This window comes from Triplophysa rosa, linkage group LG9 (assembly GCF_024868665.1).
Source record: "Triplophysa rosa linkage group LG9, Trosa_1v2, whole genome shotgun sequence".
In the NCBI taxonomy this organism is placed as follows: domain Eukaryota; kingdom Metazoa; phylum Chordata; class Actinopteri; order Cypriniformes; family Nemacheilidae; genus Triplophysa; species Triplophysa rosa.
In genome coordinates this window covers 7,895,152-7,911,879 of record NC_079898.1, presented here as the reverse complement: position 1 = coordinate 7,911,879, position 16,728 = coordinate 7,895,152, and the positions used below count along the sequence as shown (strand labels likewise).

General features: G+C 37.1%; 1 protein-coding gene across 2 annotated transcripts; it reads left to right on the top strand.

The window, feature by feature from the left end:
- The first annotated feature begins 2,188 nt into the window (after positions 1 to 2,188).
- Positions 2,189 to 10,100, top strand: LOC130559464 (uncharacterized). Of its 2 annotated transcripts, none has more exons than XM_057342560.1 (2): positions 2,189 to 3,671; positions 9,863 to 10,100. In XM_057342560.1, the coding sequence occupies exon 1, from the start codon at positions 2,230 to 2,232 to the stop codon at positions 3,241 to 3,243; it is 1,014 nt and encodes a 337-aa protein (XP_057198543.1). In that variant the 5' UTR covers positions 2,189 to 2,229; the 3' UTR covers positions 3,244 to 3,671; positions 9,863 to 10,100. The 2 variants fall into 2 exon arrangements, with proteins under 2 accessions (XP_057198543.1, XP_057198542.1); XM_057342559.1 differs by lacking the exon at positions 9,863 to 10,100 and adding an exon at positions 3,865 to 4,180.
- The last annotated feature ends 6,628 nt before the right edge of the window (positions 10,101 to 16,728 follow it).

Sequence of the window (16,728 nt, the reverse complement as noted above, 5' to 3'; positions counted from 1 at the left end):
GGCTGGACTATAGTCGGCGGTACTGATCCCTGTGTGGACTATGGTGACGATATAGGAAGCAGCCACAGGGTCATAGTCAAAGAAGTGACACCTTCTGTTCAGTCACCAAAACCCTTATCAAATGAAGTCATGTACGTCTGTCGTACACAAGTCAAAGAGCTAGTCACACCAATAGATGTGATCAAGGTACTGGAGTCCGATTTCAATAAACGTCGCGTGAAGAACTCTCACTTCTCCCAAGAGGATCTGCGTTTCATTTCCATAATGGAGGAAGGAGTGAAAATGAAAGCGAATGGTCACTGTGAGTTGCCCTTGCCCTTTAAGAAGGACAAACCAAATCTGCCAGACAATAAAATCTGTGCCGAACTCAGACTCAAATGTCTAAAGAAAAGATTTGAGAAAGACATGCAATACCATAAAGACTATGCAACATTCATGAATGAAACAATAACATGTGGAGATGCGGAAAGGGTTCCACCCGACGAACTGGACAAAAGGCCCTCCTGGTACATCCCTCACCATGGAGTCTACCACCCCCAGAAACCTGGAAAAATAAGAGTCGTGTTCGACTGTTCGGCAAGGTACGAAGGTGTGTCAATAAATGACTTTCTGCTCACTGGGCCAGAGTTGACCAACACCCTGGTTGGTGTTCTATGCCGGTTTCGTAAGGGTCAAGTAGAGGTGATGTGCGACATAGAACGCATGTTTCATCAATTCCACGTTAAGCCAGAAGAACAAGACTACTTCCGCTTCCTGTGGTGGGACAATGGGGACTTCTACTCCAACCCCTCTGTCTACCGTATGCGTGTCCATCTGTTTGGAGCCGTTTCATCACCTGGTTGCGCAAATTACGGCCTCAAGTACATCGCAGCTCGAGGGCAAGGTCATTTCAGTGAAGCCACAATTCGTTTCATTGAGAGAAACTTCTATGTGGATGATGGCCTAATAAGTGTCCACTCCGAAGAAGAGGCTATCAAGTTGGTAAACGAAGTAAGACAACTCTGCAATACAGGAAGGTTGCGACTTCATAAGTTCATATCAAACAGCCAACAGGTATTGGCATCCCTCCCAAAGGAAGACTGTGCAGAGACAGTAATGAACCAAGACCTAGCTCTTGGAGAACAACAGATTGAGAGAGCTCTAGGCGTAAAATGGTGTGTCGCATCAGACTATTTCAAGTTTCGAGTAGTCGTGAATGAACGCCCTCTCTCCAGAAGAGGAGTTTTGTCCACAGTAGCCTCTATCTTCGATCCACTTGGCTTTGTGGCGCCTTTCGTCCTACTAGGGAAACAAATACTTCAACAGATGTGTCGTGAGAAGATCGACTGGGATGAGCCACTGTCAAATGAGCTAAGGTCACGGTGGGAGTCCTGGCTGTTGGAGTTGCAGGATTTGGCCGATGTCAAGATTAAGAGATGCTACCTGCCAGTAGATTTCAAGACAGCTCACAAGTATGAAGTTCACCATTTTTCAGACGCAAGTCTAACAGGGTATGGAGTCTGTACCTATCTAAGAGCAACCAGCACAACAGGACAGATACACTGCGTCCTAGTCATGGCCAAGGCCAGAGTATCCCCCACAAAGGTAACCACGGTGCCAAGACTCGAGCTGTCAGCAGCAGTTGTAGCAGTACGCACAAGTGACATGCTCAGAGGAGAATTGGAGCTTGAAGATGCTCAAGAATTCTTCTGGACAGATTCTAACGTCGTCCTAGGATGCATTAACAATGAAGCGAAACGGTTTCATGTTTTCATGGCAAATCGCATACAGCGCATCAAGGAAAGTACAAACCCAACCCAGTGGAAATACGTGATGTCAGAAGACAATCCCGCTGACCATGCGTCACGAGGGCTTAAGGCGAAAGATCTCATTGCTTCCAATTGGTTCAGTGGTCCAGAGTTTCTCTGGCAGGAAGGGCTTCCAAGCGGTGAGGTTAAGGTGAGAGAACTTGATGACAAAGATCCAGAAGTGCGCAGGGTCATTGTGCACCAGATCGCAACCAAAACAGATTCGCTCACTAATCGCTTTTCTAAGTTTTCAAGCTGGACAAGACTAGTGAAAGCAATCGCCAGACTCCAAAGATTTCTCAAGGAGTTTAAGGGTACAATACAGAGAACCAATGAAACCACAAGTCTCGAGGAAAGACAGGATGCAGAGCTTATCATCATGCTCATTGTACAAAGGGAAATCTTCTCCAGAGAGATCAATGATCTTGAGGCACAAAGAGAGATGACCAAAGACAAAACCAGTAGGTTGTACCGACTCAATCCTTACTTAGACCACAGGGGCATCCTTAGAGTGGGAGGTCGATTAGAGCATGCTGCCATGCATCCACACATCAAACATCCAGTCATCCTACCAAAAAACAGCCACATAACAAGGTTACTGATTGATCACTATCACAGACAAGTGCAACATCAGGGGCGTGGCATGACCATAAACGAGTTGAGATCAAATGGCATCTGGATCCTCGGATGTAGTCAAGCTGTGTCATCAGTCATCTACCACTGCGTCAAGTGCAGAAGGTTTAGACGTCACCCTGAAGAACAGAGAATGGCAGACCTGCCGCGTGAGAGAATGGAGACAACTCCTCCCTTCACGTATAGTGGGATGGATTGTTTTGGTCCATTTTACGTCAAAGAAGGTCGAAAGGAGCTGAAACGTTATGGACTATTGTTCACATGTTTGTGCTCTCGTGCAGTGCACATAGAGTTACTCGACGATCTATCAACCGATGCATTCATCAACTCACTTCGTGCTTTCATTGCCCTACGTGGAAACGTTCGCCAACTTCAATCAGATCAAGGCACCAATTTTGTTGGAGCGAGGCGTGAATTCCTGGAAGCAGTAAAGGAAATGGATCAAGAATGCATTAAACAACTAGGATGCGAATTTGTCGTGAACCCTCCTTCTGCTAGCCATATGGGCGGAGTTTGGGAAAGGCAGATCCGGACAATCAGAAGTGTGTTAACATCCATTCTGGATCAGTCATCCCGAACACTCGACAGTTCATCCTTACGGACTTATCTTTACGAAGTGATGGCAATCATAAACAGCCGACCTATGACGGCACACTTACTCAGTGACCCAACAGGTCCTCAGCCTCTTACGCCCAACTTACTTCTGACAATGAAGTCCTCGATAATCTTGCCTCCACCTGGAAACTTCGTAAAGGAAGACCTCTACCTCCGCAAGAGATGGCGTAGAGTCCAATACCTTGCAAATGAATTTTGGCACAGATAATCGCTCACACATAGTTCATTGGGTGAAATCACAAGTGATTTAGTGGGAGTGTAGCTGCCGTCAAAGGCAACTCATATATTTCAGTTCAATATGGTTCACAGTTAAAATATAAATATATATGAGAGGTTAAAAATCATATGTTTGAAATAAATAATTTCTCATGGCTAATAAATAATAATTTCATGTTTATTTCTTTTTGTTAAAACTTTGTGGAAAAGGTGGGAACTTATTTTTTTGTTCCGTGTGGAAATTATAATTTGTTGGCATGGGGACGCGGTAGGGGTGCACTCGCTAGGATCAGAGAGATATGCGCTGCGGCTTGCGAGCCATCTGTCTAAAAGTTCGCGGAAGATTGTAAAGTCATCCATAAGTTTGTTGGTGAAGCGTGAAGATGAAGTTTACCCTCTCGGGTCTATGCGGCCAATGAGGTATATTTTTCTTTCTTTGTCATTTATTTGTGTTACGCAACTGTGTTTGTAACAAGCTAATTAAGATATTATTTTACATGGCATAAATGTATGCTTTATTTCTTAGTTTCTATGTGATTTCGTTTAGTATTGTCGGCAAGTATGTCAAGAATTTAAGGTTAATTTACGTTTTCTGTGTGTTTATTTATACCAGTTCTGACGGCAATGTGAAATGAGTAATAAGGGGACATGTAAAGACATGTTTGAAGACCTTGTCATCAAATAAATGCCCGTTAAAACCAAGGAACGACTTGAGCTTTTATTAAACCTCGAGGGGAGTAACAATAAGTAAAATTAAAATAGCTTTCCTGTAGTTCAGTGGTAAGAGCATGGCGCTAACAATGCCAAAGTCGTGGGTTCGATCCCAGGGGATTGCACATGCTTAGAAACAAATGTATATGATAATGCAATGTAGGTCGCTTTGGATAAAAGCGTCTGCCAAATGCTTAAATGTAAATGAATTGAGAAATCATGAGAAACACATACATGCAGACAGAGAACAAGAGAGCAGGATAAGACGGGTGACAGGAACGACCTTAGCTACACTGTCAAAGTTTGACCCATTTATACACTCTTATAGGTCCAATGGCAATTATCTATTAATATGATGCTGCTACCTTCACCAATGAAGGTCCCAAAATAATCTCTCAGCATTCCCTCTTCATTTAGCTGTAAAACATTTGCTGTATGATATACAGTATAACAGTATTTTGTAACAATAACTTTTTTTACTGGATATGTTAAAAATGATTGAATGTCTGTCAATGGAGAAGTGTGCTTTCTCTAATAGTGGTAATCTACCAGCTGGGATGAACTGCTGTGCTAAGCAGTCAAACCCTGTTGACCCTCTGTATTGATTTTAGTCGGGGTGCATGCTGTATTTAATTTATCGCAAATTAAAACAAGGCTGTGAGAGACAGATGTTCAGTCTGTTCAATAGCTTTCACATCTAATTTTCAAAACCTAGATTTTTTGGAAAGATGTATTTTAATTTTTTATTACATTTTTTATTCTAGTTTGCTAGTTGCTAGTTGAACAATTGACACCAAAGAACACAACAGTCTCATAAAACGTCCTTCTGTCTCACAACAAAATGGATTTTGCATCCAGTGTCAATGACTGTGAGGTCTGCATAAATTCCAAGTCAAGTCAACTTTATTTATATATCGTTTTTTACAGTTTTCATTTTTACAGAGCAGCTGTACATGAGACATATTGACTATGAGCAAAACATTTAAATTTATACATGTAAAAACAAGAAAAAGGTGAAAACACAGACAGAAGACAGACACACCCACATACAAAATACTCCACATACACAATATGCACACATACTAACACACATAGACATAGACATACTCACACAAATGCACACACACACACACACACACGGATGCGCAGACACACGGACGCGCGCACACACACACAGACACGCAAGCATGCACGCACACACATGCAGTGAAAAGCACATATTTAAGATAAAGGAGAGAGAAACGCAGGTCAAATATTAAACAGACTATAAATTCCTATATGCAATATTAATTAAGTAAAACTTTAACATTGTAATAAATATAAATTCCAAAGAGTTGTGTCTGATGATAGTGGGTTATTTAATAGAGAAAATCCTATTATTTTGATGTCTTACTTTTATGATACCCAGTACCATCTGGTACTTTGTTTCAATGAAAAGCCCAGAGTAATTTGGTCCTGTGGAACATAGTGGAGAGTGTTAGATCGAGCAGACAATCGAGTGTGAGAGAGACAGACCTCTACATAGAAGAAAGCCAAGAATTCCAAGTGCAAAGGGCAGGAGGATGAGATGACTTCTGTAGTCTTCATGTAGGAAGATTCTTCTTCTTCTGGAAGGAGGACCAGGAGGTTTTGTGTATGGTTTGTCAGCTATTTGAGATGCACAGGGACTATCACATAAGTCCATTGGAAGAAGCTACCCTGGAGCTTAAGGTATTGCAGAACAACATCTAATCACAAACAGGAACAATCTATTTATTTAATATAATGTGAAATAAGTAGCACTTTATCTTACAGTCCTGTTTCCCATGTACAAACTGTGTACTTATTACAGTAAATATAATAACTGGGTAATAACTAGGTACTAAACCTAAACTGATACCATTTAGTTGTAACAATTTACTCCCAGACCAGATGCTTTCAAATAGGGCTGTGTATTGGCCTCCCGATACGATACATATCCCGATAGATGGGTCACGATACAATATATTGCTATGTATTTCGATACGATACACATTTGTGATATACTGCAATACTTTAAATAGAAAATGTAAAAAGTAGAGATAGAAATACAACATGCTGTGCACCACCGGGGGTTTTCTGTAAGGATAAGTGTAAAAACATCCCTTACCTCTGCAGAGTGGCCATGATGTACGATGCATGGACCTTTAGATCAGAAGTTTGGGTTCTCAAACTGTGGGTCGCGCCCCTCAAGTGGGTAGCACAGGGGAATAAGGTGGCTCACACAAGTCACTTGGCTGTTGTGCATTACAGTTAAAACACTGAACATGGGCAGTATAAACCCCTGCTTCATCCGTGCTGTAAATGTGCTGGTGTCACATCCGTGAAAGCACAATAAATGTCATTGTTACTTTTCTTAATAAACTTTTTGTCTAATGCACTGCAGTAGCCAAGTGACTTGTGTCATGACTTGCGAAGTCTACAAACAGCATTATTTTATATAACTCATGACTTACTTTGAAAACCAAATAACACCCACACATCAGCTCTGAGAGCTCCAAGCATTCTTATATTTTTCACCATGCTCGCTTCCACTTACTTTTGGCCGTATGTATATGACAAGATTTTAAAAAATTATCGATAGTAGAGGTATCACTATAGATACACTATCGAAAAAAAAAATATTGCGTCGATATTTTTGCACAGCCCTACTTTCAAACAATAATCCTTTTTAATAAAAGCCGAATACAGGAAAAAAACTAGGAACCAAAGATCATCAAACGAGTAAACACACACAGGTTTTAGACAAGACCATGAACAAGGAACAGGCAGAGTATAAATAGTGTGGTGGAGATGAGTCAGGTGCGGGAATAATTGATGAGGGACAGGTGAGGGAGAGTGGAGAAATGAAGTCTTTGGGGAAAACACGTGGATCGTGACAATAGTTACCTTATACTACCCAGTACTTTCTTAGGTAAGTGTGCAATCGTGAAATGTAATAATTATGCTTTTGAAGTCGTGTTTGTAATTTTTTTGCAAATATGGCAATTATTGTGATCTCTCAGAAAAGATAGCCTACAAAAATTGTTCGCAGCTCGACCGTACGACTTATCAAATTATATAAAACCATTATCAGATTAGTGAAAGAATAACTTCTATAAATGTGCAATACAAACGACGTATAGCAAAAGAACAACCACTAAAAAATTCAGATTATTTTTTAAATGTAGTCTATACAATTTTTATACAACATAAAAAACAAAATCTGCCCCACCCATATTTATGACAGGATACTGTTTGTTATTGATGTTCCTCTTGAATGCTAAAGACACATTGTAAATGGAAAGAGTTGTGTGAGGTGCCATTTTGCAGGATCTGTCCAGTCCAATGGCCTTTAAGCAGACAATGGCTTGTTTAACCCCCATTTTCTCTTATAATGTCAGCCATGGTGCATGCTTTACCACTCTCTGTGAATTTACAGAGCAAGAGCATTACTGTGAGAAAGTTTCTTCTGTGTGTACACCCGCTATTTTTAATGTAAAAACCTGTAATTTTAGTTAATTTTACTGTTTTCTTTTACAGATTTTTTAAAACGGTATTTCAATGAAAAATTACTGAAATCGAATGCAAATGTATTATATGATTTTAAAATAACAAGAACAACATGCTATTTAAGTGACATTGTTTTACTGTATTTTATTAATAGTGTAAATATTTTTTTACAGTGACATAATATTTCGTTTTTGCTTAAGAAAAAACTATAATATAAAATAAAGAACTTCATTTAGTCATCAAAGAACAATGAAAAAGACAAAAAAGTGTGATATATATTTATCTACAGACGTAAAAAAGACTAATTGTGAATAATTATGGGCTCGGCAAAACTGCATAATAAAACTCTCTCTGTCTCTGGAAAATGTAAGACTGTCATTAGTGAAACCTTTAAAGAACAATGTGATCTTCAAGGTAAAAACGGATGGATGTCTCAGGACAACACAGCATATCATGGTACACTGATCTGGACACAACAAATAGCACCATGATTTAGACATTATAAACATTATATTAAAGAGCTTTAAAACATCTCTCCACAGGAACAAACTAGTCTGATTAGGCTAATATTAAAAAAAATTGTGAGGAGATGCATCACTTCCTGCAGCTGGAGGAAGTTGCTCGGTTTTCAGCACTGGAGGATGAAGCTGTGATGTAAAACAAATAAAGAAAGAAAAAACTGTAGGAGGTCAGCAAAAAAATCCCTCTCCAACACCATCCAAACCAAACAGGCTGACTTACAATGAGAAGATATCCAGTTCGGGTAAACAGAAAGCAGAAACAAAAGATAGTTTATCTTGTATCACTTCCCTGTTAAATTAACAGTTTAACCTTTGTCTATTTAGGCTTTTAAAAGCAACAGTGACAAGTCAGTGACCATTTTTTGAAGCGTACATTTTCTAGTTGGTAAGTTACAGCCTTTGAAAACTGTATAACCAACTTTTGTTGCAGTGCTCCCTGCAATCTGCAGGATCTAATGTTAGGGCCAGATGCTCTTATAGATCATGTACTGGGGAACATGCTGGGACAAATGCAGTACAGTTAGTGTTAAAAACATATGTACATATGGCAAGCCAAAATAGCTTTAAATAATTCTCAGGATATCTTTTTTTTTTACTAGTTGACAGGGGCGATTCTAGGTTTTCAATATTAGGGGGGCTCAGCCTCCAATGAGGATATATATATATATATATATATATATGTATATACAGTATATGTATATGCATATGCATATGCATATGTATATATATATATAGTATATATATATGAGCACCACATACTGTATACATTACTAAAATAATATAATACTAAAATAATAAAGTGACAACAACAGCCACAAATACATATAATAAATGTCACTATCAACTGCAGAGTCATTATTTAGTAGAAGGAATAACTTCATGTTTCCCTGCCTTTCATTCTGATTAGCACGAGCGTTGTCACTCCTGTGCATGGCTGCGTGTTCATCTATCACATTAAATTAATAATAAAAATACTGAAGCGTCTGAAAAATGACAAAGAGCTTCTAGGTACACTTCAGAACAATGAATAACACAGCTGCAGCAGTCTGAACTAACTCCATATGCCCGTCGTATTTACGGGGCTCTAAAACTACCGTCAGCTTTCTATAACTAAGTGCAGAAAAATTAAATCATGACACATTTTTGTGCGCTACAATATCATCATGATCATTTTCTAAATGACCATGCTGACATTGTTGTGAAGTGCTTTCATTTTGCTGGAGGTAAAGTAAACAACTTGTTAACAGTGTGACGAGGGGTAAGTGCAGACACAACTTTTTAGAGTGGATGGGAAAGGGTCTTGTATCGCTCCCGCATGATATTATGTAAGCTGCATTTATAACAAAGAATGGCAAAGATGCAGATGTCATGTCAGTTAATGTGCACACCTTGTACTCTGCTTCTGCCGTTGACTTCACTCTGAGCCGCTGTGAACTGAAGAATGCGCTAAATAACGCAGCCTGCCTTCATAATAAGAGTTTTAAAGAGGACTATAAAGCCATCTCGAATTCCTGTACAGATTACATAATTACTCACAATTTTTAGTTGGGCTAAGCTAAAACTTTAGGGTGGCTAAAGCCCACCTAAAAAGGGCCTAGCGACCCCACTGCTAGTTGATGATGACGTCATTGTTGATATCAAGATTAAGTATCAAAATTATTTAAAGCTATTTGGGCTTGCTATACTGCTCCGTCTTTAATGGCCTTTAATATTGGCCATAATAAGCCATAAAAAGTGGTTTGAATCTGAACTGAAAGAAGTAAGTTTTTAACATTTACTGTGATGTTTGGTGCTTAGGCTGTTATCCAAAAACCTCACAACCTTATTATACACATTTTTTAATATTACTTTTTTATGTTTCTCATACAGGCCCCATAATAATGGATCCAAACACATTCGGCTCCATGGCTTAAGCTGTCTGAGGATTTGACCAGCGTGCGTTACGCAGATTTACAGACAGACATTCCTGATAACCCGGAGTGCTGTGACCTCTGTGTTTGTGTTCTGGGTAATAAAACTCTCGGTGCAGGCACGCACTAGGGGTTGGGGAATAAGACTTAATGGGTTTTATGATGGAGTCATTGAGTGAGTTGACATGAACAAAATAAACGGATATCTATCAAAAATCAGCTTAAAAATAAACCTTTTTTTCTCGTGTTTACATGCATAGTAATAAACCGGCTGCGCAGAAAACCGCGTTTACAGGTTTCACGCATGCAGTGATGTCATGGTCAATTTGTTGAAAGTCTGTTTAGTAAATAAAAATGCAGCGGGAAAACGGTCAGAAGCTGTATCGCTTCTCATGTCCGCAGTACCTGAATATGCAACAATAGTTCTTCATTTTGACGTTTACATCAACTGCATGATTCGGGATTCGGGCTTTTATGCATTATTTTACTATTACCTCCATTTGGGACTTTTACTATTGCGCTGTCAGACATGCGCACATAAACAAAACCGAGAGAAAACCAGTAAAGGCGTTTACATGTAGTGCAACTTCGGAGTAATGGGCAAAAAACTACCTCTGCCAAACGGGTTTTGCTTACACCGTTTATGAGCTTTCTCCAACAAAAGAAAACCATTTTACATGTTTACTTGACCTGAATTGTTATCAGCTTATAAGCATAACCGGAGTATGACTGTACATGTAAAAGCACTCATTGAGTCATAAAGGCATTCTGAACGTCAACTCCGAGAGTGGAATAATAATTGCAAAACTACTTACAGGTTTTGAAACTGGTTTCCCAAACACTCGCTGTGCCTACTGAAACAAAGGCAGTTGTGTTATGTCGGGCTGGGCAAAAAGCTCAATCATGGCTGTTTTGACAGACTTATTGATCATATGTTGCTGTACATTTCTGATTCACACAAGTTTAACTATAACTACATATTTACAAATCTGATTATTGTTAAAATTCTGTTAATAAAACAAAAAAGCCAGTTTAAAATGACAAGAGGATCCCTGCAGCAGAGAGGATCCATAAAAAATGTAAAATATATAAAAACGTACATAAAATAACTTTTACAATTCCAGTACCAAACAATAATATAATTTGTAATGCTTGACATGTGTTTATTTAAATATTAACTCATTTCGTTACACTTTGATTCATGCATTACATGAGAGACTGGGGATATAACTTAACGGCATATTTTTCAAATAGATCATACATTTAAATAAGTAATTGAATGCTATCTCATATGTTTAGATGGCATTTAAAACAATGTCAATGTTTATATGGAATTGTAGAAATATATATATATATATACAGTATATATACAGTATATATATATATATATATTATTGAAAGTGTATTATGATATCATGTTATTTATTGTGTTTTATTGTGTTGGTTAGCTGTATTTTTTGTTATAATGGCTTAAATCAAAACAAACCAATTGCAGTTTGATTGATATAAATTGGAATGCACAATAAAAAACATGATTTCTGATTTTTTTTAAACTGAGTTTTTTCACTCGATTTTATCGATAAAAAAGACATATAATGTGTATATATATATATATATATATAATGTACAGTATTAAGTGACTTAAGTGTAACCCTTCTATTCCCAGAAACATATCAGGCACACATCGGAGATCATCCTGACCTTTTTAACACAGGTTCCACTTTCAGTCAGCTGATTATCTGATCACATACTAATGCATTTCATGAAAATCACACATGGTTAGCACGCATTTAGCACAACATGTACTCTCCACTGAACTGAACTGTCCTATGCTGAGACGAAGCACAGGAAGAAAATAAGAAACAAGTTAAGCACTATTAAGTTCATCAATATGTTGATGACTGAATTGTATTCCAAACATTATTTTTGTATTATAGGTTATAAATGAATATTTTTAGGGGTCAAGCCCCGAAGGAGCGAAGTTAAAATGTATAAGCCATTTAAGGTTTCTACTTCTTTTAACAATTATTTGAAATTGGATTTTTAAAAACTTATGATTTCTTCCCATGTAGGAATTGACCCTGTAATTGCTGCTTGCAGCTATATTCTTATTTTTTCTGTCAAAATAAAAAAATCATTCATAGTCTTATACTTAACCTTTTCGTATTGTTTACATGACCTTTTACATATGACAGAAACAAATGAAGTTATATTTACAGTGATTTTTGCTGTTTACACTGTCATCAAAATGCATCCGCAACGTAGGGCATATTTTTAATGACATACACCACAGTTCAAAAGTTAAGTGTCACTTGAGTAAAATGTTTGCTTAAATGTCTTAATTTTGTTGACCAATGTATAATTGTTCAAAAAATATATTATTATTATTACTAAAATGTTATTTACTGCATATAAGTTTTCTTTTTAATAAGTCTTTATAAAATGTATGGCTTTCACTAAATAATATAGAAAAGCGGTTCATAAGAGCCAGGCATAGATTTGTGTTATTCAATAGTTTTGACGAGTTTACTAATATTCTAAAACATGAGAGAAAATATTAAGTCAGTAAATGACCATAAACTTTTGAATGGTAATGTCAATAAATATTTAATCTTCCATACATTTGAACATTTCTCAGAAAAAGGTCTAATGATAATTCTGTCTGAAGATTTGACCATCTTGCAGTAAGCAGGCTTAGAGACAGACATTCATAATAGGTCAGGGCATTAATACAGAGCCATTGAGGATTTCCCATCAAAGTCTGGTTGAAGTTAGCCATCTCACAAGCTATTGTCAGTAATCAGAGTTTCTACACCATTTCTGCTGTCATGAACTTTTTCAGAACATGAAGGCAAGAAAGGGGGGAACCATGTGAGATCAACTTTAGAAAAAATGGGAAGAAAAGATTTGTATATATTGACATGTCAATTTTTTTTGTAAAAGTTAATAATTGTGACAACACTTGCATTGTTAATTGCAAAAATACTGACAGGTTTTTAAACCGTTTTCCTGAACACTCGCCATGTCTTTTGAAACACAGAGGTAGTTTTGTTTTGTCGGGCTGGGCAGAAAGCTCAATCGTGGCTGTTTTGACAGACTTATTGAACATAATGTTTCTCTACCTTCAGACTCCCGTCAAGTAAAACAACAAAACATCATTATATATATTTGATAATTTTGTCCTAATTTTGGATCATATAGAACACAGGCCTGCTTTAAATTAGGATAATAATGAAGTGAAAACAATTTAAAACAAACTTCTTTTCATTCCAGCACCAAACATAATTACATTATGTGTTCCATAAAAAATATTTTATGAAAATACTGTAACATTTCATTACTTTTTGAATCATAAATTATCATTTGTAAAGGGGTCTGGGATTTGTTGTCTCATGAGGAACTTGCCTGTATATGTTTTTAATAATGGTTTCAACCAGTCAAACCCTTCTTTAGTGAAGATAGAATTTGAGTTCATTCTATCCTCCAAACTAAAATTGCAAAATAATTGTATATTTGGGAAAGTTCCTCAGTTAGCACAATTAAACTACATATCACTGCTGTCCTTCTGAAACCTTGTACCTCTGTATTTCATGATTTTTCTTTTTGCCATAAATCATTATTATTAGTCACCCTTTATGTTTGTCGCTGGGTTTTGCAAATATCTAACCAAGCGCTTGTCAACTTTGACAACACAGTATGCAATCACTGAAAAAGTACAGTGTTTTTTCCATTTCCTGAAAAACAGCACATACAATTTGGACATACAAGGTTTCAGAAGGACAGTGATTATATCTTGACAAGTAATTTTAAATACCTCCATTTTTGCTGCCTCATAACTTTTTTCTGCTAATGTGTTACTGAAAAGTCGTAATCATTTTAAAAACAGAGAAGATTAGAAAGCCTTTTAAAGGGGTATTTATTTCATTGACAACTTACCACATATAGTCTGACCACATGTTCTTTAGATAAAAAATTGTACATCATCTGCTAACCATTCATCTATATAATGTATTTAAGTGACTTGTTTTAAACGACTAAAGTTCATTTAAAGTGTAACCCATCTGTTCCTAGAAACATATCAGGCCCGCATCAGAGATCATTTTGATCTTGTTAACACAACTTCTAGTTTCAGCCAGCTGATTATCTGACCATGTACTGATGCATTTCATGAAAACCAGGCATGGATAGCACACACATCACAACATGTACAGTACTCACTCACACGTGTATCTAAATGACACTGAATGAACAGTGTTGAGACAAAACACAGATAAACACAATGCTCTCACAAGTGTTGATAATCTCAGCAATGTGAGTAGTTAGGAGATTAAGGTCATTATACAACAATTATCTTCCTTATGGATCACATTTAAAAGCGCTTCACATGGGAATTCTAACTGAGTGTGAAGTTCTCAGTCTCATGAAAGCCCAGACCTGGATGAAAGTTACATTAGGTTTACCTTAACATTTGTCAATATTTAGGGATTATACTGTAATACAGCCACATTCCATCGTGTCACTGTATATTTGTCATGTTTTGTGTGAACAAAAACAACTGCTGTCATTTTATTTACTGTTGTTTATTATGTTTAATAAAAATATTTATTCTACCTAAAAGTAATTAAGAAACACTATTGTCACATTTATATAATCGGTTAAAAGTAAAAGTAAAAAAATAACTTTCAAGAACAAACACGAGGGTCTATTCATTCTATACATTCTATTATGTGGACAACATTTTCACAGAGCTTAACTAATGAAAATTACAGTTAAATTTGAAAAAGTTAAAGGTCCAGTGTTTGAAATTTAGCGGCATCTAGTTGTGAGGTTGTGAATTGCAACCAATGGCTCATTCCACCCCTCCCTTTCAAAGCACTACGGTGGCTGACACAGGACTAAGATGTCGTCACATTTTCGCTTCTTTACTGAAGTAGATAATGTATTTACGACACAGAGCATTTTGTCATTTAGGGCTACTGTAGAAGCAACATGGTGAATTCCATGTAAGGTTATCCACGGTGTATGTAGATTTATACACCTCTGAATACATAGTTGTGTATATTATATTGCATTTCTGTCAATAGATATTTATAAAAATTACACATTGGGCGGGGGATGGATGTGGTTTGTTTGTTAACAATAAAAACGATGAATACAATGACAGAAGGGTACAAAAGGTATAACATACAAGATATAAAAAGCTTCCCAATGATGGGAGTGATACTAGAAAAGTATAAAAACACACTCGGTGGTAAGCTTGATAGTGACATGGGTCTGACAGGACTGTGACTGCTAAATTTTGCTCACTTGCGCCTTGAAAAGGGGAGATATATATGAAGAAAAAAAACGCCCACACAAAGCTTTTTCTCTGGTGGTATAAATAATGTACCAATTTATTGTTTTTAAACATTAAAATAATATACACTTTTTTTCATAGTTCTTCAACAGGTATGCAAACAATGACATCATTTCTCACTTTTTTCTCCTCAACAGGTACAATCAAACACAACATGTAAGTATCCACAAAAGTATTCAGCTAATCAACAAACAATGCTCAAAATATCAAAATCAATTGCACTGGCAATAAACCCATAAATACACTGCTTAACAATGACAATTTCTCCCTCCTCCTCGTCAATTCCCTGCCTTCTTCATCACAGTTACTTTATACATTGCATGCCACATACATAACCGAATTTAGCTAGCTGCTGAACAATATCCCAATTAGCAATTAGCATTAGTCTAAAAAATGAAATATAATACAGAAAACACTCGACATGTCAACAAAACATAAACAGAACACTTCCCAAACACATATCAAGCTTATTTAAAAACCTCGAAAGCATAAACACTCATTCAAAGTACCTGGAAAAGGGAGATGTAAATAACCATAACCATAAGTTCCCGCCTCATCAGCACGAGCTGACCGATAAATCTAACGCACCAAGAGAGGCGGGACTTAAGGCAGAACAGCCAATCATCAGCCGGTCACACTCAAAGCCGGTGTCATGTTCGAGAGGGAGGGGAGAGGAGGCAGCCGCAGCGAGCGCAGACACAGAGCGGCCAGAGAAACGGAGGAGCGACTGCTGTAAGGCGTTCACCGGGAAAAGTGTGAGTGTTAAAACACCCACATCCCCCACGGGTGCGACGCCCCTGGTTGGACACTCCATAAACTGAAGTAGGACCTTAAAAATCCCTAGTTATGTACTCTTTAACTATTTCACGAGGTGGCTAATTCGTACAAATTCGTACAATGTGAATCATACAAAGACGTGCGATTGTTAGAAAAAATCACTGTACGTTTTAGTACAATTTGCTTTCGCACCAAAGATATACAAAACAGTTGCAAAACAGATTATGTTGCGCCATCTCACGTTGGAACACGAATACACATTAAGAATAGTGATTTTTCTTTGATATTGGCCAAATCTTAAAACATCTGTTAAAGCATTTAAATGCATGAAATGTTGTTTACACCAGTCTACAGTATACATAACCACCACAAAGGACAAAATGTTTACTTTTACTCATTTAGCAAACACTTTGATCTAAAAATTATTTTAAAAATATAGAACTTCAAGCAGTTTGTGATAAGATCCAATTATATTCAAAGTATACGATGACTTGCTTTTAATATTAGAGTAGCAGCAACACTAAAATGAAAGGCGGAAACAGCACAGTTTTCAAATCATTTTATTAACATTCTCACAATCCTGTGTTGAGAATTTGAAACATTGTTAAGCAGTTGAAAAGTATCAATAATGACCATGACTAATACGTTTACACTGACTCTTTCAAACATTATCTGTTGTCATCAGACATGGT

Coding starts and splice junctions, on each gene's coding strand:
- LOC130559464 (XM_057342560.1), top strand. CDS start 2,230: ATGACCAAAGACAAAACCAGTAGGTTGTACCGACTCAATCCTTACTTA.